General features: G+C 44.1%; 1 protein-coding gene across 1 annotated transcript in view; it reads right to left on the minus strand.

Moving 5' to 3' along the window:
• Positions 1–26,335, minus strand: part of lmtk2 (lemur tyrosine kinase 2) — a 119,377-nt gene that overhangs the window by 65,077 nt on the left and 27,965 nt on the right. Inside the window, exons 2-4 of the mRNA XM_084329517.1 lie at positions 15,073–15,209; positions 13,355–13,508; positions 4,288–4,364 (exon numbers count right to left, since the gene is read on the minus strand). Coding sequence (XP_084185643.1) covers positions 4,288–4,364; positions 13,355–13,508; positions 15,073–15,209 — 368 coding nt within the window. The remainder of the gene's footprint in view (positions 1–4,287; positions 4,365–13,354; positions 13,509–15,072; positions 15,210–26,335) is intronic.

The following is a 26,335-nucleotide window of genomic DNA, read 5'->3' on the forward strand; positions in this document are numbered from 1 at the left end:
ATGTGTTATCGTGACAGGCCTATTTAAAAGTACCGAATTCGGTACCCATCCCTATCTATCTCTGTAGCACACTACAGTATGTAACACAATATCCATCTCTGTAGCACACTACAGTATGTAACACACTATCTATCTATCTCTGTAGCACACTACAGTATGTAGGGATGCACGATATTGATTTTTTGACACCGATACCGATAACTTTATGCTCCTCAAGCCGATAACCGATATCGATAACCGATATTTATTGTATTATAAATTTTTTTTAAATGTATATATATATATTTTTTTTTTATCAAATAATTTTTTTTAGTATTTATAAGCTCCGACGTCATCGGTACTGCTATCGGTACTCGAGAAATTATTTTGAGGAATTTAAACGTCGCAAACTAATCTTGTTGGCCGTTTGTCTCTGCCTGCACGAGGAGCGGGCTGTGCTCACACACACACACTCACTCACACACACACACGGGTGCTGCAGAGTACAGACAGCTCTGCTCTCATCATGGCGGACAGAACGAAACGTTCAAAAGTCTGGGTCTATTTTACTAAAGTCGATGCTGACAACGCTCGTTGCCACAAGTGCAACAAGACATTTGCCAGTAATGTATAAGCGCTGGTACTTGTCAATGTGGCTGGCGGGGAGCTAACGTTATTAGCCTGAGCTCCGAGTAGAATAATGGCCGACAATCCGGAGGTAAATAAACGAACGAGAGCTTCTGATTGGTGGTAAGAAGAAGAGGTGGGTGCAAGCGGTGGGACGTAATTGGCAGATCGACTGTCTGCCTCCGAATGTAACGTGACTACGTCACAGCCAAGAAAGGGAGCGCTGGATTTGTGAAAAACTCCCTGTTCCTAAACCACACGCTGTCAGTCGTACCACAGTACTGGCAAAACGGGAGGCTATAATAAAAACAAGCGCCCTTCATCCAAATCCACCCACACCGGATTTCTTTTAACCAAAAAATTTATTATATATTATCAGAGCTATCAATAACGTTATCGGGTTTATCGGGATGACGTCATAATTGCTGATATCGGCCCGATAATTATCGCCCCGATAATTATCGTGCATCCCTAACAGTATGTAGCACACTATCTATCTCTGTAGCAAACTATCTATCCATCTATGTAGCACACTATCTATCCATCTATGTAGCACACTATCTATCTCTGTAGCAAACTATCTATCCATCTATGTAGCACACCATCTATCCATCCATGTAGCACACTATCTATCCATCTATGTAGCACACTATCTATCCATCCATGTAGCACACCATCTATCTCTGTAGCAAACTATATATCCATCTATGTAGCACACTATCTCTGTAGCAAACTATCTATCCATCTATGTAGCACACTATCTATCCATCTATGTAGCACACTATCTATCCATCCATGTAGCACACTATCTATCTCTGTAGCAAACTATCTATCCATCTATGTAGCACACTATCCATCCATGTAGCACACTATCTCTGTAGCAAACTATCTATCCATCTATGTAGCACACTATCTATCCATCCATGTAGCACACTATATTTCTGTAGCAAACTATCTATCCATCTATGTAGAACACTATCTATCCATCTATGTAGCACACTGTCCATCTATGTAGCACACTATCCATCTCTGTAGCACACTATGTAGCACACTATCTATCCATCTCTGTAGCACACTATCTATCTATCTCTGTAGCACACTATTCATCTATGTAGCATCACTATCTATCTATCTATCTCTGTAGCACACTATCCATCTATGTAGCACACTTTCTATCCATCTATGTAGCACACTTTCTATCCATCTATGTAGCACACTATCTATCCATCTCAGTAGCACACTATCTATCTATCCATCTCTGTAGCACACTATCTATATAGGTCTCTCTGTAGCACACTATCTATCCATCTCTCTCCCCCTACCTCACCTTCTCACAGAGAGAAAATAATAAGATGCACAACTGTGCAAGAGGCCCCGGGATGTAATGTGGTCAAGTTTAGCGTGTTAAATAATGAACAAGCTTGAACGTGAGCAGCTGGCTGTTTTCGCCTTGACGCTGAGCCAATTTTAGCAAGGCAAGACATGCATAATTAGGGAGGGGCAAACTCAGGCAGAAAGAAAATGTCTCTCTTTATCGCTTTAAAGAATTTGAGGCATGACACCTCAGCCGTTGAAAGGTCACATTAATATTAATCATACAGATTAGAGGCCATGCTTCAATCCAGAACCCCACCCCCTTTTTTTCCCATGCTTTTTCCAGTCCGCCAATTTTTTTCGTTATGCCAATTCCCTCCTGGTCGTTGTGCTTCCCTACTGTCGGTCTGGGAAGAGTGTAGACTACATGTGGAGACTACGGCAGCCGCTTCTTCTCACCTAACAGCAAGGGGTTTCACTGGGAGAGGGTAACTCGCACAGAGGTTCACGCTATCTCCCCCAGATCCCCTCTCTGCTGAACAGCCTGCTCCCGGACCGAACAGTAAGAGTTGCTGTTGCAACGACCAGGACTCGTACCCCATCGGCATTACACCCGCGAACACTGCCAATTCACAAATTCTCAACAAGCCATCATGACAAATAATATCACCTCCAGTCTGTCATCATGACAAATAATAGCACTACCAGTCTGGCATAATGATAAATAATATCACTACCAGTCTGGCATAATGATAAATAATATCTGCTATGAGACCTTATCTTTCTCTTGTCATTTAACTTTTTTTCTTTTTTTTTTTTTTTTTTTTAAGGCAGTCTTGAACGCTGTCAGAGAGCAGCTCAGACTGTATGGCACAGCATTTTGGAGAGTGAATGAATGAATGAATGAAAACTTTATTTAACAGATTGCAGAATGGGTACAATACAGTACGGCTCAATACACACAATTGTTAAGGGGATGCAGACCAGAGAAAGACGTTTGTCTTGTTTACATCAGGGTCCCCCATTTTCAATTCATAGTGACATTTATGACATACACAAAATATATGACATCATGATATGTCAGTGAAGCGCTCAGTGGTGAAAGAGACATGGACAAGATCAATGCTGTTCCATAATGGGTGCCTGAAGAAAATCCACATAATATAGTAGATACAACTGGTTGCAATAGTGTGGTCCTCAAAATAAAACTGGTTACAATAGTTGGTCCTAAAACTAAAACTGTTTACAATAGTGTGATCCTCAAAATAAAACTATTTACAATAGTGTGGTCCTCAAAATAAAACTGGTTACAATAGTGTGGTCCTCAAAATAAAACTGGTTGCAATAGTAGTGTACAATAAAATGCTGGTGGTTCGGATGGCTATTAATATAATTAATCAGAAATTGATCTTACATGGGGTAAAGGCACAGAGAGTAGCTAAAGACTGGGCTGAATGGCATTGGATCATCGAAGCCTTATTTCCCAACCGAGAAGAAGAGGACTAAGTAATTAAGTAGGGACGCCTTGGGAGTAGAGACTAGAGCCATATGGAATCCGCGATCACGGAATCGCGGACGGAATCGCGGAATTGAGCAATAAAAATGGAATCAACTATAAAAAAAAAAAATTATTATGTTGTGGGACTTGTACAGCACTTTGTTCAAATTTGTCAGTGCTGTAAAGTTTAAACCTTTTTAAATCTTAGACAAACAAAACACTTTGCTTTCATGAAATATTGCAAGCCGTCATTTGAGGCTTTATAAAAGCAGCACAATGAACACAAATCTGTCAGTGCCGAGTCCGACCTCATCTTAAATAACAAACAGCATTGCTTGTTGTAGTCAACAAAGAGAGGCAGAGTTGCTTTTGCAAAAATATATATACTTTTTTTTTTTTTTTTTTTTTTTTTTTTTTTTTTTAATAATCTAATTTTATTTTCATATTCGAATCCCATGCCCATCGAACGAAGCTTCGAAGTATTTAAGACAGCCCTATTAAATGGACTGTTATATCTTATTAAATTGTGGACATTTATTCATTCCCACTTATTAGACACTATTTCTGATGGTAAAATGAGCGTACAAAGCAAAATACAGAATTCTGAAATATTAAAATGGAAAAAACGGAATTTGGAAAAAAATAAAATGGAATTTGGAAAAAAATAAAACGGATTTCATATGGCTCTAGTAGAGACACAGAGAGAGTGTTGTGGGATTGAATCCTAGGCCAGCAGGGGAACATGAGCTTCAGCTCTGAGTTTCCACCCTATCTAAAGAATGTATCCCCCCCCCCCCCCCCCCCTCTCGGTTTAAATAATAGTGCGGGAAACGCTGAACAGTAAAACCAGTGGCACCGAGAGATCCTACCTTGCCGAACCAGCCATTGCCGATCTCCTGGATGTAGCTGAGACTGTGGCGAGCCACCTGGGAGCCTGTGGATCCTTCTGCGAGACCAAAAGGAAAACACAGGGTTAATCGGTGCGTGTGACTGCAAGACGTGTGTGTCTGGATCAGGGTAGGGATTCTAACAGTGGCTCTGGGCAAAACAAAACACTCCTGCGATGGAGATCCCCTATGCAAAAAAAAACACCCCTGTATGTCTATGTTTAAAGGATCCCCATTAGAGACACATGAAAGAGGCTCTAGTCTTCCTGGGGTCCTGGACAAAATAAATACAACACATGTACAACTAATCAAACAAAACACATACATTTAAAATTAATACAAATACACAGTATAAAATCTAACATTTCAGTCAAATAAAAAAAAATACACAGATAACAGTTACATACTTGACAAGTTTGCAAGATATCTCTTAACTCATTCAGCGCCACCGCTTAATCAATGAGATGGTGCTAGTGCGCCACCGCTCTAAGGTCGCTTTCACACAGGGGCTGTTTGGTCCGGACTTTCGGACCAGAATTCGATAGTCCGGTTTTTCGGGTTTGTGTGAATGCGTGTCGAACTCGGTTCGCGGACCCCAAACAGGCGAACTCTGGTCCGCCTGAAAACGTCGTCTCGGTTCGGCTTCATCGAACCAAACGCGAACCAAATATAGGAAGTGATTATTCTTACCACTGCTCGCAGCACTCACTGCAAAACAAGCACACTGCATCTAATCTCTCTATCTATCTCTATATATCTAACTGTGCATCTTGGGAAGAAGGAAGAAAAAACGCGGCTTATTATTATTACCGAGGCGCACGGCATTGGATCAATGGATCAATGCCACGTCAATACTATTATTACCTTACCACTGCTCGCAGCATTCATTCACTGCAAAACAAGCACACTGCATCTATCTATCTATCTATCTATATATCTATATATCTGTGCATCTTGGGAAGAAGGAAGAAAAAACGCGGCTTATTATATATTATTAATAAAACAGCTACTTGTGGGCACTCATAAAAACACAGTGGTCTACAAGTTGTTTAGCGAGAGGATGGTGGTAATGTGCTTCAATAGAACAATGGATCAATGCCATGTCAAAATTCGCTCCGCTGATCTGGAGGACTCGCAGTCCACACACAGACACGCGCGCGCACGCGCGCACACACGGGCTCGCAGCCACACACACATTTCCACTGTCCATATAGACAAGCGCCCTTTTCGACCACGTGACATTGTTCAGAAGGTTCGGTGCGCCTCACAGATTTATATGTGAACGCAGGCGAACCAAATGAAGAATGCAACAATGTTGCAACTTCACCCCCAGAACCGCACCGAGTCCACCAAAACTATATGTGAAAGCGACCTAAGTCAATGGGGGGACTATGAAAATTGTGAGTCCTTAAGTTAAAAAAAAATATATCTTAAAGTATAGCTATGGGTCTAATACACCCGTCGATTATCAGTTAGTTGCATCCAGTCAACATGTACAAAACGGATTGTTTTTTCATCTGTACATTTCCGTTTTTATAGCCTTTTGAATATGAGTATAACTTTGGGTGCCTCTGAGTAATTAGAGAGAAAGACGGATAATAGCGTTTTAGTGGAATACACTAAACAAACACGTTGTAATTTATCGCCTGATTATCGTATCTTCCTGAAATCAACGCTAGATTATCAGTATTATCCTTCCTCGTGCAACCATGAAAAGAGCATTGGACCGCGGGGCTCCGCCGCAGCCTCCTCAACACACACACAGCCACACACACACGATCGCGGTAGAAAGACATATCAGATCAACTATCAAATTTATATAGTTTTCTTACCTTGTATCTGATGTAATGCAAAAGAAATAATCCAATTATCTCATCGCCATTTGAAGTACTGGGCGCGGCGGTCCGTGCCACGTTCAACAGCGTTGCATATTGAGGGGGGGGGGGGGGGGAGGCTCGCAGATGCATCAGTGTATCTGCCTACCTCGCCTGAGTATTTAAACCACGCCCGCACGGCTTGGATTGTCCCAGAAAAGAAACTAGACCATTCCCAATGGGGTGCAATACCAACTGGAAGGTATAGGCGGCGGTATTTGCCCTTTTGCAAGCTCAGACCCATTCCCAATGATAACATCAGGCTGGATGGATGAAAATGAATGGATATCGCTAATAAAAGAAATAACCCGACTATACTCGGGTCTGGCGCTCAAGCGATGGCGAGTTAACCCGACTATCATCGTGACTGGCGCTGAATGAGTTAATATATTTTTTTGAAAGTAATTTTGTTATGTACTGTATTGTGGATAAGATGTTTTTCGGCAGAGCATTCCAGAGTACTATTGACCTATATATGCCAGTGAGTTTGAGAAATTTTGGTGCCGTTTTTGTTCTGATTAATTAGTTTAATCATGGATTTAAAAAATTAAATAAAAGAAAAAAAGGAATAGGAAAATCAGTTTCTCTGCTTATTGTATTCACCTTAACACTTTCCGTGCCAGCAGGGGGTGCCAGAAATAGGCGCTTGAGTGCCAACGCAGTAGTCAATGGAGGGCGGTCATATTTGCGCATAAACTATATCTTAAATTATGGTGTCTAATATGCAATATTGGATATAACAATATAATATTGTCGAAAAGGATATTTTTTTTTGTCATTTCCGTTTTATACCATTTTGAAAAACGCTAGTTTTTTTTAACTTTCAGAAGAAGAAAAAAGATTCTGCCCTGCAGGAATCGCGCTTTACTGAAATACACAAAACACATTGTCATTTTTCTGCCTATTTATGAATCGTTTTCAAATAAACGCTAGATTATCGATATAGTATATGTGTACTTATGCACGCTATAGAAGCGGGCTGAAAAATCGATTCTCTTATTTCCTGATCAGCACACACACACACTCACAGCCACACACACACATATGGGGCACGCTGATATATAGGTGAAAATAGCTCTGATTATCCCAAGACTGGTCAAATAGATTCCTTACCTCAGATCAGATGTTCTCCAAAAAGATTATTCCAATCCTGATCGCCATTCCAAATATAGATCGCGTTTATTGATCCAACGCTGGGTGGTCGAAAGACATATTCCACGCTGTTCTGATGGTGGGCAATGAATGGGATCGGCTCGGATTACATGCCTGACAGTAAAATGTGGAATCCGGACTCTTTTTTTCCCATCCATTTCATTCAGTCCAATCCAATGGGGTGCAATACCATCCGGAGAGACGATAGGGGGCGGTATTTTCCCTGTTCGAGCTCAGACAGATCCCCACTGGTAACGTGAGGCTAGATTGATGAAAAATGTATGGAAATCGATAATTACAAAAATAACGATTAAAAACGAGATTTCTCGTCGGTTGGCACTCAACGCATGGCATAAACTAACGAGATTTCTCGTGGCTGGCACTCAGTGTTAAGTGACTTCTCTGTTTGCCTGGATACTATACATCCAACTGTCATTCTTCTTGTAACAAGGATATCAGTGAGGAAAAAGAACAAGGGGTATGGCGTTTTTCATTAAAAAAAATTACGGACCCCGAAGGATACCTTTCTAGATCCAGTGTCCTGCACACACATGGGAAATATGAACGAGACTAGGTGGCAGCGCCCTTGTTGCCTTCAAAACATGAGGTGAACGCAAACTAAATGTTTAAATTCTCACCAGTTATCTACATTATCTAGGCCCATTTATCACTAGAAACTAGAGTTAGGATGTAATGACACCATATAAATGTTTATAGTTCCGTACAGAAAAAAGTTAATTTACTTTTAAATTAAAGGGTTAACCGTCTGTACTGTGGCAGTGAAAGGGTTAACACTTTGTCGTAACAGTCTGTAGTGTGATAGTAAAAGGTTAACCTTATGTACTGTGGCAGTGAAACGGTTAAGAGAATATCTCTACATTCTGACAGCTTGGTAAGATTTCTTGAAATAAGTTAAAATATCTAGGGTTCTCTCTCCTGATAGGATAAATCACTCTATATCAGTGATGGTTATTGGAATGTAGAGCTATTTAACACATTAAAATACCACTTACAGCACCTTTAAGTGTGTGGGTAGTTTGTATGTGTCTGCATATTATATTTCTGGACTTTCATTCACAGCACTCTGGAGACAGGCCAAGCCAATTTATACAAGGAGTTGCATTTTTATATCAGGAATATCAGTCTACTATTATTGTTTTTCTAGCAGCCTGAGCCTTGGCTACAATGACTATAACTTTATTCAGATAGTCAACACATACAAAGGTGTATTTACTCAAAGGCAAGAGTGTCACACATCCTGAGGTATGTGCATATGCATACACCAACTTTTGCCTGGAGCCTATGCGTCTAGCACATTTGCGTCAATCAACAGGCTTCCAATCACAGGTCAGCAGTCAATCTACTTTAAAATGTCTTACGTGAAGCAAAGGGCTCCGTTAAAAGTGCCTTATCCAATTAAACCGGAGCACCATTTGAAGTTGCGCTGCATTTGCCTACATAATCAGATCAACAAACAAGATTTAGGTAACACTTGATGTATATTTATTGGGAATTAAAAGGTATTGCAGAGTACAAAAGTCCAAATGTAAATATAAATGTCCAAAAGAACACTTTCTCTCAATTTAACTAGTTTCAGTCAAGTCATACCCATTCTATCCGTCTATAGCCTATAGGTGTTAACCTTGTGAAACAAGTGCAAGAAGTCATGAATAAGCTGCTTAGGCATTTGCATAAACCATTGCAGTTGAACATGATATAATCTCTTACGTAGAATTACTACTACTACTATAACAGAAACTGTCTTTGTTCCACTGCAGTTCTGGACGCACCAATACAAGGTACTGGCTGATGCCCATTTATTTACAATATATTACTTTTACTCCACTCATCCTAACTATTTAGGAGCAGTGGGCAGCCACACAGTGCAGTGCCCGAGGACCAACTCCAGTTGTAATGCCAGTACATTAGTCAATGGCAGGAAACCTAGCATGCATATATTTTTGGTGGTAAGACAACAATGACTGAGATATCATTTATCCATTTTATTACATATTTTTATTTATTTATTATTAAAAGTAATATATATATATATATATATATATATATATATATATATATATATATATATATATATATATATATATATATATATATATATATATATATATAGGTATTAGTTATCTGACATCCAATGGACAAAGTTTGTCAGAGGAAAGCAACAGTTGTGACTGGAGGATCAAGAAAAGAGGGTGGGGTTTGAGAGAAGGACAGAACATCAAGTGTCTTTGCTTTGATTTTTAACACATGGTATTGTATTTTAGTTTTATTCTTTTAGTTTAGCTTAGTTTGTTTAATCATATTTAATTATCTGACAAAATAACCAGAATTAATCCATAATTGTAGCCTTTTTAGAGAACTAAAGGACCAGTTCACACTACACTACAACAGGTTTGGTCACGGGTAGGGCTGCTGCAATTCTTATTTTGTGTGATTGAAATGATTGTTTTATTGACCTCTTTAGAATTGTTCCTCCTCCATAAAAAGCTGATCACATCCTGGTCCGCACGTCTTCCATGCTCTCCCCTCAGGGAAGAGACTGTGGACCGTGACGACTAGAACAACGAGACACAGGAACAGTTTTCCCCCTAGAGCTGTGGCCCTCATTAACAACTGAACTGTCCTCCCCTCCTCCCCTCCTCCCCTCCTCACTCCCCTCCTCCCCTCCTCCCCTCCTCCACACGACAGCCCTCTCACCCTACAACTGCTACCTCTGTGTATATTCTGTAAAGAACTCTCACTTCACCACATCCTCAAGTGATATAGCAAAAGCTATTTCTCCCACCCACCCACCCACCCCTCCTAATGTACAGTCTCCTCCCCATCATATGTATATGTTTTCTGTTAGGATCTCTGGGTAACAGTACTGTATATTTGCATATCGTATATATGTCACAAATGTAACAGTACTATATACCTGTATGTCATGTATGTCCCTATGTCATGTATGTTGTGTATGTCATAAATGTCACTATGAATTGAAAATGGGGGACCCTGATGTAAACAAGACAAACGTCTTTCTCTGGTCTGCATCCCCTTAACACTTTGAGAGCCACTCACGGCTAATCTCGTGTTTACGATAGTTACGTTGAAAGCCATTCACGAGATTTCTCTGAATTATTATTATTATTTTTTTTTGCGATCATATTGCATCACGCGAGCCTACCCTAGCCTACCCAAGGGCCGCCGGCGATCAGATGTGAAAAAAGCGCCCCCTATCGTCTCCCAGATGGTAAATCACCCTTTTGGAATGGACTCAATGAAAATGGATGGGGGGAAAAAAATATTCCAGTCCACATTTCACTTCTCACCCATGCAGCCGGAGTACCAGAGTTCATTCAGGGGGCTCTGATCCCCGCGGATCATGAGTTCTACTGTATACACGTTAGATCTATACACTTATCGATTTTTTCGAATGGTGATCAGAAATTGGAATATACCAGTTGGATACCATCTGATGTCAGGTAAGGAATCTATGTTATCAGTGTTAGGATAATCAGACTCGTTTTGATGAAGATATAAGCTTTTTTGCGATATGTGCTCCAGCGGTTTCACTGTAAAATCGACGAGGAAATGAAAGCAGCTATTATCAGCGCGCGCCTCGAACGTGCGTGCACGTATACTATTGATCATCTAGCGTTTATTTGAAAACGATTCATAAATAGGCCGACAAATATCAACGTTCTGGAATATTCCAGTAAAAGGCGATTATCACAGAATGGGCTGTTTTTCACCTCAAAACGGGTGCTTTTCAAAATGCTCTCAAACGGAAATGAAGCGATAAAAAACCAATCTGCCTTCACAACACTGACTGGAAAATGATTCTTTGATAAGCGACGGGCAGATTAGACACATAGCCATAATTTAAAACATAGATTAGGCGATATTAACGTTAACATTGGCGCCGATGGTGGCATTCAAGCACTAAGTCGTGCGCCCCCTGGTGGCACTGAAAGTGTTAACAATTGTGTGTAGTGAGCCATACTGTATTGTACCCATTCTGCAATCTGTTAAATAAAGTTTTCATTCATGCATTCATTACAAAGACTGTGGGCTAGATCCACAAAGAATGGATTGCACGATGCTAATTGCACCCTTACTTACAATTCATTATGAATTGAAAATGGGGGACCCTGATGTAAACAAGAGGAAAGTCTTTCTCTGGTCTGCATCCCCTTAACACTTTGAGTGCCAGCGACGTGTTATGTCGTTATTTCATGCCCCCCGTTGAATGCCGACAACGCGAATTGTCTTTATTTTTTATTTATTAGCGATCTGAATTCATATTTCATCAACCGAGTCTCACGTTGGTACAGCAGCCCCTCTAGGAGCTCCGATGGGAAAATACCGCCCCCTATCGTCTATCCCTGTGTAACTGCAGGCCATTCGATTACACTGGTGGATGTGTGGTGGATGTGTGGGGGGGGGGGGGAGCCTACTGGCTCCACTATGCTGGCGAGCCGTCTGATGAAGAGGGAAGTGATCGCGAGATGGAAAGCAGCCTGGAATATATATTTACAGCAGCCAATAATCAATCAATAAACGCGATCGATATTTGGAATGGCGATCAGGAATTGGAATAATCTTTTTGGAGAACATCTGATCTAAGGTAAGGAATCTATGTTACCAGTCTTGGGGTAATCGGAGCTGTTTTGACCTATATCTCAGCGTGTCCCGTATGTGTATATGTGTGTGTGTGTGTGTGTGTGTGTGTGTGTGTGTGTGTGTGCTGTTGAGGAAATAAGAGAATCGATTTCTCAGCTCGCTTCTATAGCGTGCATAAGTACACATATACTATCGATAATCTAGCGTTTATTTGAAAACGATTCATAAATAGGCCGACAAATGACAACGTGTCTAGTGTATTTGTAAAAAAAAATACAAATAAAGTTATTATTATTCGAGAATATTCCAATAAATGCCGTTTATGACGGAATCTTTCTATTTTCCTGAAATTTTCGAGAAAACAATAGCTTTTCGAAATGCTATAAAAAGGATATGAACCGATTAAAAAACAATCCGTTTCGACAATGTTGACTGCAAACAAGTCATTGATAAGCGACGGGCAGATTAGACACATAGCCATAATTTAAAACATAGATTATGCGTTTTTAACGCTATCATTGAAGTGGGTGGTGGCATTCAACGGGGTAAATAGGAAACGGAGGCCGGCACTGAAAGTGTTAACAATTGTGTGTATTGAGCCGTAGTGTATTGTACCCATTCTGCAATCTGTTAAATAATATATAAGAAAATGCGCAGTGATTGATTGAATGAACATTTTATTAACAGATTTTGAGGTGATGAAATCACTGCGCCCAGGCAGCAGTGGTTCGGCAAAAAGAAATTCTGAGTATATGTATATCTGCTTAGAAAATGTCAAAAAAATTATAATAATCTCCACGTGGTAAATACACAGGTCACAACATGTTTACAGGGACGTTTTGGAGTTGTATTTGGAGTGTATTGGGGGTGACTTCCAGTGAATGACGTTAAGCTAGGCTAACAGTGGGGCTGTTCCCTAAGTTTAATGCATGCACAGAGAAGAAAATGGTATGTATCTGCTTGTCTAACTCCAGGGTAGATGGCAAATAACTAAGCTAATTACCCAAAAAGTTGGCATGTTCCTTTAAGTTGAACGAGAACATTTAATCGTTATCACAATTATTTGTGAGACAATAATCTTCATTACAAAATGTGGTGATTTGCAGCAGCTCTAATCAGAGGAGTGTGAGTAGAATCTGGGGAGCTGCCTGTCAGATGTGCAGTTGTCCTCAGGGACTCTGCACGCCAGCGCCCTAATTAAGACATAAAGAGCAGAGACGGAGTGGGATGGCACGTCCAAAGTGCACCTGTTCACCTGACACCATCCAGGAAGACTGCAGTATATTGTGGTATAGTGGGAAAATAATAAATGGAATTGTGTGTACGCGTACGCGTATCAGATGCATGGGGTCATGGCTTATGCTTATGATGTGTTGGTGCAAGTAAGACCTGTGTCCTACCTGAGATGTGGGGTGGAGGTTGGAGGTGTGGGGGTCCAGGCAGAGCCACAGGGGGTACAGCCAGGGTGTAAACCTCGGCCGGGGACTGCATGGAGGGGGTGTCCTCAGCCGGGGGGGTGAAGTCAATCTCATCGTCAAAGTGGTCCTCAAACTCCTGAGGCGGAGACCATATGGGTGGAACATATGTTATTCAAGGCAAAGATAAGACTTATGAGCTCACAGTTACAATACAGTTCAGTACACTCGTTAACAAGCTCTCTCTCTATATATATATATATATATATATGAGAGAGAGCTTGTTAACTGATTAAAAGTGTATATATATATATATATATATATATATATATATATATATATATATATATATATATATATATATATATATATATTAGAGGTGGGCATAGATAATTTTTTTTAATCTAGATTAATCTATCTGCAATCCTGGATTTAATCTAGATTAATCTAGATTAAAATGGCTCAAAAAAAATTAAATAAAAATCTACCCAAATAATGACCAGAAGTAAGTCCTTACTTTTTCTTTCCTCCTTATGTTTCTCAGGCCAGGTGGCCCATTACACCATGAGCCCATCTCCCGTTTCCAAAATGCATTACAGACTGTTTGAAAAAGCTGTTTTGATAATTGGTAATGAAATATCAAAATAATGTTAAATAAGATGTACTTGTGTTTAATAAGTTGTTTTATTCAGAAGTTAACACAAATAAATAATATTACCAGTACAGTACAGTATCTAGCACACTCTCAGGAGCAAAACAGAAAGAAGCATTTCAAACTTGAACTATGTGACATGGCTTGACTCAATCAGTCCAATCTCTATTTCTCCTTCTTCCACCAGTCACTCAGGCAGACCAGCTTGTTTTATGTAGCGGTGTCTACTTATAGTGCCTATAATATTTTTCCCGTTGGGTGCCAGACAGGGTCAAACCCTGCCAATGCAAATCAACTGCTCCAGTGGAGTTGCTCAGTGGCCAATGGTGTCAACTGTGGTTGTACTGGGCAGCTCCCAGGTGTGAATGGAACTGTGTGAATGTGAAGCAGGGCGTTCCTGAAAAAGAGCATCTGTGCTCAGCGAACCTACCCTGGGTAAATAAAGGGGGAAAAAATGTTAAAAAAAAAAGAAAAAGAAAAATGTAGATTAACTGCGTCAATTATATTATCGTGCAATAATAGTATCGCGTTAACGCCGTTGGCGGCCCAGCTCTAATATATATATATATATATATATATATGAGATATATATGAGACCATCGCCAAGAAGATCTTGCGGTCTTTATATAATGGTTGCAATATTGTAAGTGGTATTCTATTCTCAAAATTAAGACCACATTTATTTTTATAAAACATCAATTTTTTTCTTTTACTTCTAAGTCTCTCTGGTAATTAGCCTTTTTTCTCTCTCAAAGACATAAGTTATTAATTATTAATGATTCTACAAGTAGCTATTTTAACAACCTACTTATATAAAACCGAATGGCAAGGAATACAAAAAAAATGTAAAGTCAAACACTATACGATCGTCATGCCAAAACACTAAGCGTGAATATCACCCAAGCTTATATAACTTACTATTGTGCAGTAGCCTCTCTCACAAACACCTTATCATTCTTGACAACCATCTTCGCTTGATAATTCTACTCTGTCTTCACTAGATCTAGATCTACTAGATCTGTGTTGAGGACTGTATGTGCCAGTATCTCACCTTGAAGTTGATCTCCCGTTCCTTGCAGCAGGTCACGCAGTTCACCAGCACCACCACCAGGGCCACCAGGGCCGTCAGCGACACCAACGCAGACAGGTACACAGACACAGGCAGGGCCTCCCCGCTGCCAGCCGCCCCTGAAATGACAATTTACAATTTAAAGCATCTAGCCGACGCTTTTATCCAAAGCGACTTACAGGTTGTGAACAAGATGTCACCAGGAGGGGTACATCTCTGGCAGCTAAGGGTCAGTGGCATTGTTCGTCAAATAATATCCAGCTAGAGTGTTACACTCCGAGTGCATAGTAGACATATTAGCAAGATAGGTAGTAGTATGAGAATAGTAGCATAGTATTAGGGTACATATTATGTACATAGCCCATAGGGTACATAATATTATATATTATTCATATTATTTCAGATATTGTTTGAAGAGGTGTGTTTTTAGTCAACGGCAGAAAATGGGCCGGGCATCAGCTTTCCTGACTGTGATGGGGAGTTCATTCCGCCATTGTGGAGCGAGGAGTGAGAATAGCCTGCTTCATTTTGATGACCCCCCAGGATGGATAGGAGTGGGTCTGAGGTGACCAGAAGACGCAGACCGTAGGGGTCTTGAGGGTGTGTACTGTGTAGTTAGAGACCATTGACCGGGAGGCATTTCAAGCCAGGTGTACACTGGAAATGACTCTGGAGGAGGAAAGCCAGAGCGCTTGACTGCCGTGTCAAGATGCAGCATAAACATGGATTTGTTTGATATTAGTGATACAGTCACCAGTAGTAAAAGGCAAACCTAATATTGACACAACAAGTGTGTTTACCACCACATTCATAATTCCAATATTTGCTAATATCCCTGTTAAAAAGGGGAACTATGCCCCAATTTCAGAATTAATACATGCTATTCCTCTGGTCCAAGACAGTACAAAAATTGTAGTGAAAATGGGCAACTTTAGTGTTACATCCCCTCACACTCCAGTTCTCAGGCTGCAGCTGATTTAAAAGCGAAAGTAAACCGGCTTCTCTGCTGGCTGTGGCTCCAGGGGAGTTGAACAGTTCTGGCTCTGCTAGTTTATTTTTGATCTTTTGGCGCTTTTTTGGTGGCTCCGTGACTCGTGACTGGAGTCTAGCTCTGCTAGCACACATAGCCTACTGTGTACAGACGGTTTCAAACTGTATTTTAAATTAGAAAGCAAACAAAATAAATGGACAAGAGAAAAATAAATCTCCATTTGGTCAGTATTGTCATTTGGACAAGCAAAGCCATTACTTTAAGTTGCAGGCAAGAAAGACAAGTCTGTCCACTGTCTCTGGTTTTAAAACTGCCCTGTTGCAGGTCACAAAAAAATATATATATCGATTATTAAAATATATCGTGATATTTATCGTTATCGCCCAGCCCTAGTCAACGTAGTGTCTGATGTTAAATATCATACCCTCACTAGCTTATTAATTTGCCCTGTTGCCACATTTCAAAGGCCACTCCAAAAACAAGAGCAAGGCCCAGACAGGCCCATTTCCCCATCAGCTGATGGAGCAGTAGTAGGGGTTCTGGAAGTTGAACAGCTGACGGAGCAGTAGTAGGAAGAGGGGCTCTGGGGATAGGAAAGCTGGTGGAGCAGTAGTAAGAGGAGCGGTTCTAGCCTCTGGGTATAGGAAAGCTGACGGAGCAGTAGTAGGAGGAGGGGTTCTGAGTATAGGAAAGCTGACGGAGCAGTAGGAGGAGGGGTTCTGAGTATAGGAAAGCTGACGGAGCAGTAGTAGGAGGAGGGGTTCACTTCTGAGTATAGGAAAGCTGACGGAGCAGTAGTAGGAGGAGGGGTTCTGGCTGCGAGGCTGTGCTGGTGAGGATGCTGCCAGGACAGAGGTTCAGGTGTCAGAGTGCTGACAGCCTTCTAGTCGCCCCTGCTGGGCTCCTGCTCTGTCACCACTATACTATAATCTGGATCCTAACACTGAGGCTTCTTGTTTGTTAGGTTATACACAGCAAACGTCCCCTTGGCCTCTGCCATTTAACCTGGCTTTGAAATCAACACCAAACACATGCTGGAACATTTAGTCTCCGACTGGTCAGTTTGCACATAGCCAACCAGTTTTTTTCTATTCCGAGAACTGCTTTGGCAGCTAAGAAATTAGGTTGGCAGGTGGAATTCTAAATCCAGTGTCTGCTGCAGCTGGCTGATGAAAAGTTTCATTCCCTGCATTCATTCCCTGCATTTGCAAGGATCATAGTACCCATGTATCCAGCAGTTGAGCATGTTATGTAGGGGGTGGTGTGTACGTGTGCATGCGTCCCGACCCCTACCACCCACTCTCCCACTTCCTGTACACCCGGACCAGCCTGAGAGGGCCTCACCGCCTACAAACTCTCTCCCAGTGGTCCTCACCACAACACTTCCTGTACACCCGGACCAGCCCGAGAGGGCCTCACCGCCTACAAACTCTCTCCCAGTGGTCCTCACCACAACACTTCCTGTACACCCGGACCAGCCCGAGAGGGCCTCACCACCTACAAACTCTCTCCCAGTGGTCCTCACCACAACACTTCCTGTACACCCGGACCAGCCCGAGAGGGCCTCACCGCCTACAAACTCTCTCCCAGTGGTCCTCACCACAACACTTCCTGTACACCCGGACCAGCCCGAGAGGGCCTCACCGCCTACAAACTCTCTCCCAGTGGTCCTCACCACAACACTTCCTGTACACCCGGACCAGCCCGAGAGGGCCTCACCGCCTACAAACTCTCTCCCAGTGGTCCTCACCACAACACTTCCTGTACACCCGGACCAGCCCGAGAGGGCCTCACCGCCTACAAACTCTATCCCAGTGGTCCTCACCACAACACTTCCTGTATACCCGGACCAGCCTGAGAGGGCCTCACCGCCTACAAACTCTCTCCCCGGTAATTTATACTCTGACTGGTGAAAACCACTGACCTATGGTGCCGACTAGATGCCTACTGGGAGCCTACTTCCAGCTGTCTCCTGCTTTCACGTCAGTGTAGACAAGGGGAAGAAGAGGCATCTTGACAACTGCGAAGCAGGCGGTCCTGCCCTCTTTTGAAACGGTCTAGACTAGTATGGGCTGTTTACACCGGAGTATAGGCCTTAGCACCAGAAGCCTAGAGTATAACCAGACTAATTAGGGCCAATGTCTAATGCAGACTCCGCTTGTTAATGAAATCACCCTTTTAAATGAAATGGGCCCAGGGAAGAGCCACAAGACGTCTGGAAGAAAGTAGCGGACACAGTAGTAGCCCTACTGTGTGTGTAGTCTGGGGTGTGAAGACTGGGGAGGGTGTGTGGGGTAGGGGGGGGGGTGCTTGGTAGTATACAGACAGCCAGTCATTAGTCTGCCTCCTTGGGGAGCACTAGATGTGATCCTGTGTGTCAGACAGAATTTAGCAAAATGTTATCGCTGGCTTTGAGCGCCGCACACCCAGCCGATACTGATACAAACAGGCTGCTTAATCCAGTAAACAGCCCTTTTCCCTCCTGGTCAAAACAGAACTCACTCAAGCTGCAGATGTCATAACAATACCCTACTAGAAAATAGGTTTTGACTTTTGACTGATGTTTTTCTTTTAAGGTTGATACTAGTACTGACTACTGATACCAACATTTTTGGATTGATGCTGTTGATAACCAATGTTTTGTGGTGATACATTTGAATAGGCCTACAGTATAATGTAAACAGTTCTGAAAACATACAAGGCTCCACAACCGTGGGCATGGACTGCTGCCAAGAGTTGGAGAACTAACGACTGGAGAACTTGAGAGAAATGTTAGGGCAATGTGACTCTTTACTAAACACTGCAGTGCACGTGCAGTGTGCTACTGTCTACTATGTATTGTATACCATGTATACTATTATCAATAAGAGTATACATTGCGTAGTGTATTGCCATTTTATCATTATGTTCTATTCTATTATTATCATTGTTTCTATTATTCTCTTTTTCTTGTCTGTAACTCCCTTCCCCATGCTGCTATGACCCCTGCATTTCCCCAAGGGGATTCATAAAGGAACACTTGACTTGACATTAGCCTTTAACTCATTCACGGCCAACCACGACTATAGTCGGGTTATCTCGCCAACGGTTGAGCGCCAAAAGCCGAGTACAGTCGGGTTTTAGATTTTTTTATTCTATACAGTCTCACGGACCTCTGTGTTACCATTGGAACTCATTCTGAGACCCCGAGAGTGCAATACCGGCCGAATCCTGCTAGGTGGCAATATCGCCTACCCTTTGAAACCTTATTTCACACTGTGTGTTACATTGTATATGGTCCGGGCGGAGAATTTAGACCAAGCCAAGTGAATCGCTTCATCCGAGCACTTTGAAACGTGTTCAGCACACTTGAGGCATATCTTGTGCCACTTCATGTCAGGGACCCGATGGACATCAATACTGGAAATCACAATCAGACAATTGGAATATTCTTTTTGAGATACCTCCTAGTAAAGGTAAGGACAATATAACATCAACCCTACTTTGATCTAACAATGATTTCACATCGATCGCAACAATCATATCACGTACTCCAAAACATATGCCGTTGCTGACGATCAGAGCATCAAAAAATGACCCCCCCCCCCTTTGATGCATTCATGATGAAACATAATACCTATTATATACCTTTGATTTGGAAATAGTAACATGTCCAGGCGAGCAACGCGAACGCCTTTAGAAAAATTCACATAGCGCTCCATAACGCAGCTTCCAGGAATTAGCCAGGATCACTCTGAAACTATACAATATTCACCACGCACGGGATAACACGCAAACGTATACATGAAAGAATTAACTATTTTTTACATGTTGGACGAGAGATAGTGACTGTCAAATGAGCCATAGTATTGTCTCCATAGCTATAATATAGAATATATAGCCCTGCAAACATCGTGAGGCACAGTGAAAATCCCTATATTTTAAAACGTGGCCCATTGACTACAAGGATGGATAAAACGGCTGGCGCTGAAAGTGTTAAATGTAGAATTAAACTTTTTTTTAAATGTATTTATTTTTATACATTTCTTACATTTTAAATAAGGAAATAAATGTGAGCAAAAAGAAAGCAGAAAAAAAGTTAAAAAAAAAGCAATTGTCAGGTGGACGACAATGATTTCCAATATATATTATTTATATACTGTATATATATATAAAAGGTCAATATCAGTAATCATCACTACTTGAAAACACTCAATTGATACAGCTTAATATCATCAATCAACTCCATGTGTCTCACCAAGAACTTTAGTCCTCTCTGGTCCATGTGTGGGCAAAACCACAGGCAAATAGGGGAAATGCAAACAGGCCAGGGTCTCTCATAGGCAAATATCCATGTTGCCGTCTACTTATGGCTTTCTTCTACTCCTCCACTGCTTCTGTAGCCTATCCAATATCAACAATAACAGGCGTACAAAACTCAAAGACTTTAGAAATGTGTCAATCTTGTTACTGCAAACACAACAAGCACATTGGTAGAACATAGTGTTGACCCCATAGGACGGCGACAGAGCTATAGACCCAGAAGGCTACAGTGTCTCACAAGGACAAAGGCATCAGGCAAAGGCCAGGCTAGATACTAGACTATAGAACTCTGAGGTTCTATAGTGTAGTATCTCCACCAGTAGTGTTTTCATAGCCAGGTGGAAACGCAAACACTGGCTGTTAATGATTAGGTCTGACAAGCAAAAGAAAGCCGGTTGAACTTGACATCAGCTGACTGCAATACGTTAGTGAAGCCTTCTTTGTAATCTGCCTTACTTTAATTGGCCACCCAGTGCACCCACAGACCTAACCTGACTAGTGTGTCATAGTTTCACATACTCTGATTTCCGAACTCAATCATGCAGTGTGGTCAAGTTGCCACTTGCCAGTACATATCAGCTAACCTACAATCTCCTTGTCCCACTACTTCTTAAATTCTCTCTCTCTCTCTCTCTCCCCCTCTCTCTCCCTCTCCCTCTCCCTCTCCCTCTCCCTCTCCCTCTCCCTCTCCCCTTCAGTCAATAACTACTGCTTGCCTACCAGGTCAACCAGACCCGAGTCATACACTAGAAGAGCTGCTGCAGAACATCCCATGAACCAGCTACCGCTGTGATTTTCCATATGACTCGCAACTTACATAACCACACAGAGAAGGGGAGGCATTCCTCCGCTGCACTAAAAAGACGGCTGTAGAGAATCCGAGTCTGCTGTGAAATATTGATGGGGGAGGAATTAAAGATTCAAAGGACCCTGTGGTTCTGTACACTGGCCCAGTGGATGTTGCTTAAATGGAGATGTGTTCTACACATGAACAAAAAGTGTCCCCTGCCACCAAGGTCCACCTCGCACCACCACCTCCACCTGCTCCCCCACCTCCCTCCCCCACCTCGCTCTCCCACCTCCCTCCCCCACCTCGCTCTCCCACCTCCACCTCTCTCTCCCCCACCTCCACCTCGCTCTCCCAGTGACCTCCACCTCTACCTCTCTCTCCCACCACCACCTCCACCTGCTCCCCCACCTCCCTCCCCCACCTCGCTCTCCCACCTCCCTCCCCCACCTCGCTCTCCCACCTCCACCTCGCTCTCCCACCTCCACCTCTACCTCCCTCTCCCACCACCACCTCCACCTGCTCCCCCACCTCCCTCCCCCACCTCGCTCTCCCACCACCACCTCCACCTCCCTCCCCCACCTCGCTCTCCCACCTCCACCTCGCTCTCCCACCTCCACCTCTACCTCTCTCTCCCACCACCACCTCCACCTCGCTCTCCCACCTCCACCTCGCTCTCCCACCTCCACCTCGCTCTCCCACCTCCACCTCTACCTCTCTCTCCCACCTCCACCTGCTCCTCCACCTCCACCTCGCTCTCCCACCTCCACCTCGCTCTCCCACCTCCACCTCTCTCCCACCTCCACCTGCTCCCCCATATCCACATCTCTCTCCCACCTCCACCTGCTCCTCCACCTCCACCTCGCTCTCCCACCTCCACATCTCTCTCCCACCTCCACCTGCTCCCCCATCTCCACATCTCTCTCCCACCTCCACCTCGCTCTCCCACCTCCACCTCTACCTCTCTCTCCCACCTCCACCTCGCTCTCCCACCTCCACCTCGCTCTCCCACCACCACCTCCACCTGCTCCCCCACCTCCCTCCTCCACCTCTCTCCCCCACCTCCACCTCGCTCTCCCACCTCCACCTCTCTCCCACCACCACCTCCACCTCGCTCTCCCACCTCCACCTCCACATCTCTCTCCCACCTCCACATCTCTCCCCCACCTCCACCTCGCTCTCCCACCTCCACCTCTCTCCCACCACCACCTCCACCTCGCTCTCCCACCACCACCTCCACCTCGCTCTCCCACCTCCACCTCCACATCTCTCCCCCACCTCCCTCCCCCACCTCGCTCTCCCACCTCCACCTCTCTCCCACCTCCACATCTCTCTCCCACCTCCACCTCTCTCCCCCACCTCCACCTCGCTCTCCCACCTCCACCTCTCTCCCACCACCACCTCCACCTCGCTCTCCCACCACCACCTCCACCTCGCTCTCCCACCTCCACCTCCACATCTCTCCCCCACCTCCCACCTCCACCTCGCTCTCCCACCTCCACCTCTCTCCCACCTCCACCTCCACATCTCTCCCCCACCTCCCTCCCCCACCTCGCTCTCCCACCTCCACCTCTCTCTCCCACCTCCACCTCGCTCTCCCACCTCCACCTCTCTCTCCCACCTCCACCTCACTCCCCCATCTCCACATCTCTCTCCCACCTCCACCTCGCTCTCCCATCTCCACATCTCTCTCCCACCTCCACCTCTCTCTCCCACCTCCACCTCTCTCCCACCTCCACCTCTCTCCCACCTCCACCTCGCTCTCCCATCTCCACCTCCCTCCCACCTCCACCTCTCTCCCACCTCCACCTCGCTCTCCCACCTCCACCTCTCTCTCCCACCTCCACATCTCTCCCCCACCTCCACCTCGCTCTCCCTCCTCCAACTCGCTCTCCCACCTCCACCTCCCTCCCACCTCCACCTCTCTCCCACCTCCACCTCGCTCTCCCACCTCGCTCTCCCACCTCCACCTCTCTCCCACCTCCACCTCTCTATATCCCCCACATCGCTCTCCCACCTCCACCTGCTCCCCCACCTCCCTCCCCCACCTCACTCTCCCACCTCCACCTGCCTCCCCCACCTACCTACCTCCCTCTCCCACCTCCACCTCTTTCTCCCACCTCCACCTCTTCTATCCCCACATCGCTCTCCCACCTCCAGCCCTCACTCTTCTACCTCCACCTCCCTCCCCCACCTCCACCTCTCTCCCCCACCTCACTCTCCCACCTCCACCTCTCGCCCACCTCCACCTCTCTCTCCCACCTCCACCTCTCTCTATCCCCCACCTCTCTCTCCCACCTCCACCTCTCTCTATCCCCCACCTCTTAGTCTCCCCCCTCCACCTCTCTCTATCCCCCACCTCTCTCTCCCACCTCCACCTCTCGCCCACCTCCACCTCTCTCACACCCCCACCTCTCTCTCCCACCTCCACCTCTCTCTATCCCCCACCTCTCTCTATCCCCCACCTCTTAGTCTCCCACCTCCACCTCGCTCTATCCCCCACCTCTCTCCCACCTCCACCTCGCTCTATCCCCCACCTCTCTCCCACCTCCACCTCGCTCTATCCCCCACCTCGCTCTCCCACCTCCACCTCCACTTCTCCCTCCCACCTCCACCTCGCTCTCCCACCTCCACCTCCCTCCCACCTCCACCTCCCTCCCACCTCCACCTCGCTCTCCCACCTCCAGCTCGCTCTCCCACCTCCACCTCTCTCCCACATCCACCTCTCTCTCCCACCTCCACCTCTCTCCCACCTCCACCTCTCTCTCCCACCTCCACCTCTCTCTCCCACCATGAATTTTCTATCAGGATGAGGCCGTGGTGTGTAAACCTTTGATAATCCATTCAATCAGGAAACTATTAACACCTAATAACCCATGTAAACGTAGCCAATGAGTGGATTAGATGTGAATGAAAAGATAGGAGAACGGTTGGAGGATGTTTGCCTTTCATTGAGAAAAGACTGGCACTCAAAACACATCAGCAATCTATGGGCCTTTTTCTTTTTGTAACATAATATGCACCTAAAAATATATTCAGGCTACTTATAAGTTTGAAGAAGGAGTACATGTGCAGGTCAAGATTCAAACTATAGATGGGCCGCTTGTTTCAGAGTTCATGCTGCTACGTTTAATAGTCTTTACCTGCTCAACAGTAGGAGCCGTATGCTCCTTGGGGACAATGTCACGGTAAAGACCTGCATGTTGTTGATGTGGAAAGAAATCCGAAGACTAGATGTGACAGGTTTTATGATATATACTGTAAAGTCATGAGTTAGGCAACATTTTATGATGTAAGGTTATGAATTAGGCACCATCTAGCTTCATGGAGCCTGGGTTTGGCTAATCATATACTAGAACAAAATACACCTAAGCCACAGTTGTCTTTTAATGTGTCACATGTGTTTCCAGAAGCCATTTCCTCCTTCTGGGGTTACAGCCTAACCAAGAGAGTCCAGGCATCTCTGGTTACAGCTCGTCTGTGTGCTCAAGGGTTATTATGAATGTGCAAGGTAGTTGGTAGTTAATTGAAATAATGAAACCATGATTTAATTAATTCAAGTAACATTTGCCTGAGCAAGCATAGCTCTATAGATGTCCATTGTGTCACCTCTGCTGCTGGTGTTTCACCTGAGCCAGGGGTTCTAGGAGGAGAAATCAAATAGGTGCTGGTGTTTCACCTGAGCCAGGGGTTCTAGGAGGAGAAATCAAATAGGTGCTGGGGTTTCACCTGAGCCAGGGGTTCTAGGAGGAGAAATCAAATAGGTGCTGGACGTTTCACCTGAGCCAGGGGTTCTAGGAGGAGAAATCAAATAGGTGCTGGACGTTTCACCTGAGCCAGGGGTTCTAGGAGGAGAAATCAAATAGGTGCCGTTTCACCTGAGCCAGGGGTTCTAGGAGGAGAAATCAAATAGGTGCTGGGGTTTCACCTGAGCCAGGGGTTCTAGGAGGAGAAATCAAATAGGTGCTGGGGTTTCACCTGAGCCAGGGGTTCTAGTAGAGCCATATGAAATCCGTTTAATTTTTTTCCAAATTCCATAATTTTTTTTTCCAAATTCCGTTTTAATATTTCAGAATTCTGTATTTTGCTTTGTACGCTCATTTTACCATCAGAAATAGTGTCTAATAAGTGGGAATGAATAAATGTCCACAATTTAATAAGATATAACAGTCCATTTAATAGGGCTGTCTTAAATACTTCGAAGCTTCGTTCGATGGGCATGGGATTCGAATATGAAAATAAAATTCGATTATAAAAAAAAAAAAAAAAATTATATATATTTTGCAAAATCAACTCTGCCTCTCTTTGTTAACTACAACAAGCAATGCTGTTTGTTATTTAAGATGAGGTCGGACTCGGCACTGACAGATTTGTGTTCATTGTGCTGCTTTTATAAAGCCTCAAATGATGGCTTACAATATTTCATGAAAGCAAAGCAGGGAACAAAATAACTAGACGCCATTCGCCAAATGCGTGTAGATTTACCGTCTGGCATCTAAAAATAATAGTCTGCCGGCCAGCTGGCGTGTAGTTCATATCGATACTCTTATTTTGAAAATCCTGTGCGGGTCTCATTGCCGCCCCAAGCGCAGCTCCAGTCATAATATCTGGGCTCCGGCAGCTAGCAACGTTCAGGTTCATATGATACTCTTATTTTGAAAAACCCTTAGCAACTCCGCGAGTCATATGATATCCGCCCACTCCGTGTTGTTTCTTGAAAACAGAGCAGCAGCGTTAAACACACAGCAGCGTTAACACAGCAGTGCGCCTACAGACGCGAAATAAGTCTGTGATGTTTTTTCTTCTTCTCACAACGAGTCCAATGCAGCTACATGCTTTGCACCGTCGCCATTCCTTTATGCCCACATCGCCCGAAATTAACGTTTATGTACCAATCACTACAACGTTAACGTAAGCTAACAAGCTAATCCTGATGATCAGACGAGACAGAGCCATAGTGAACAGCACTGAGGAAAGGGAAATGGGGGGGGGGGGGGGGGGGCACTCTCCCTTTCCCTGTGTGTGTGTGTGCGTTTGGAAAGACGACGGAGTCACTAGTCAGGACTCAGGACAGGAGTATATTATAGTAAACTGAGGATTACTGAGGATGGACAGATAATGTTGATATTCAAATATAAAAAAGTTTCGAGAGGAGTGGAAGTTTG

The sequence above is a fragment of the Notolepis coatsorum genome, assembly GCF_963971535.1.
Source record: "Notolepis coatsorum genome assembly, chromosome: 14".
In the NCBI taxonomy this organism is placed as follows: domain Eukaryota; kingdom Metazoa; phylum Chordata; class Actinopteri; order Aulopiformes; family Paralepididae; genus Notolepis; species Notolepis coatsorum.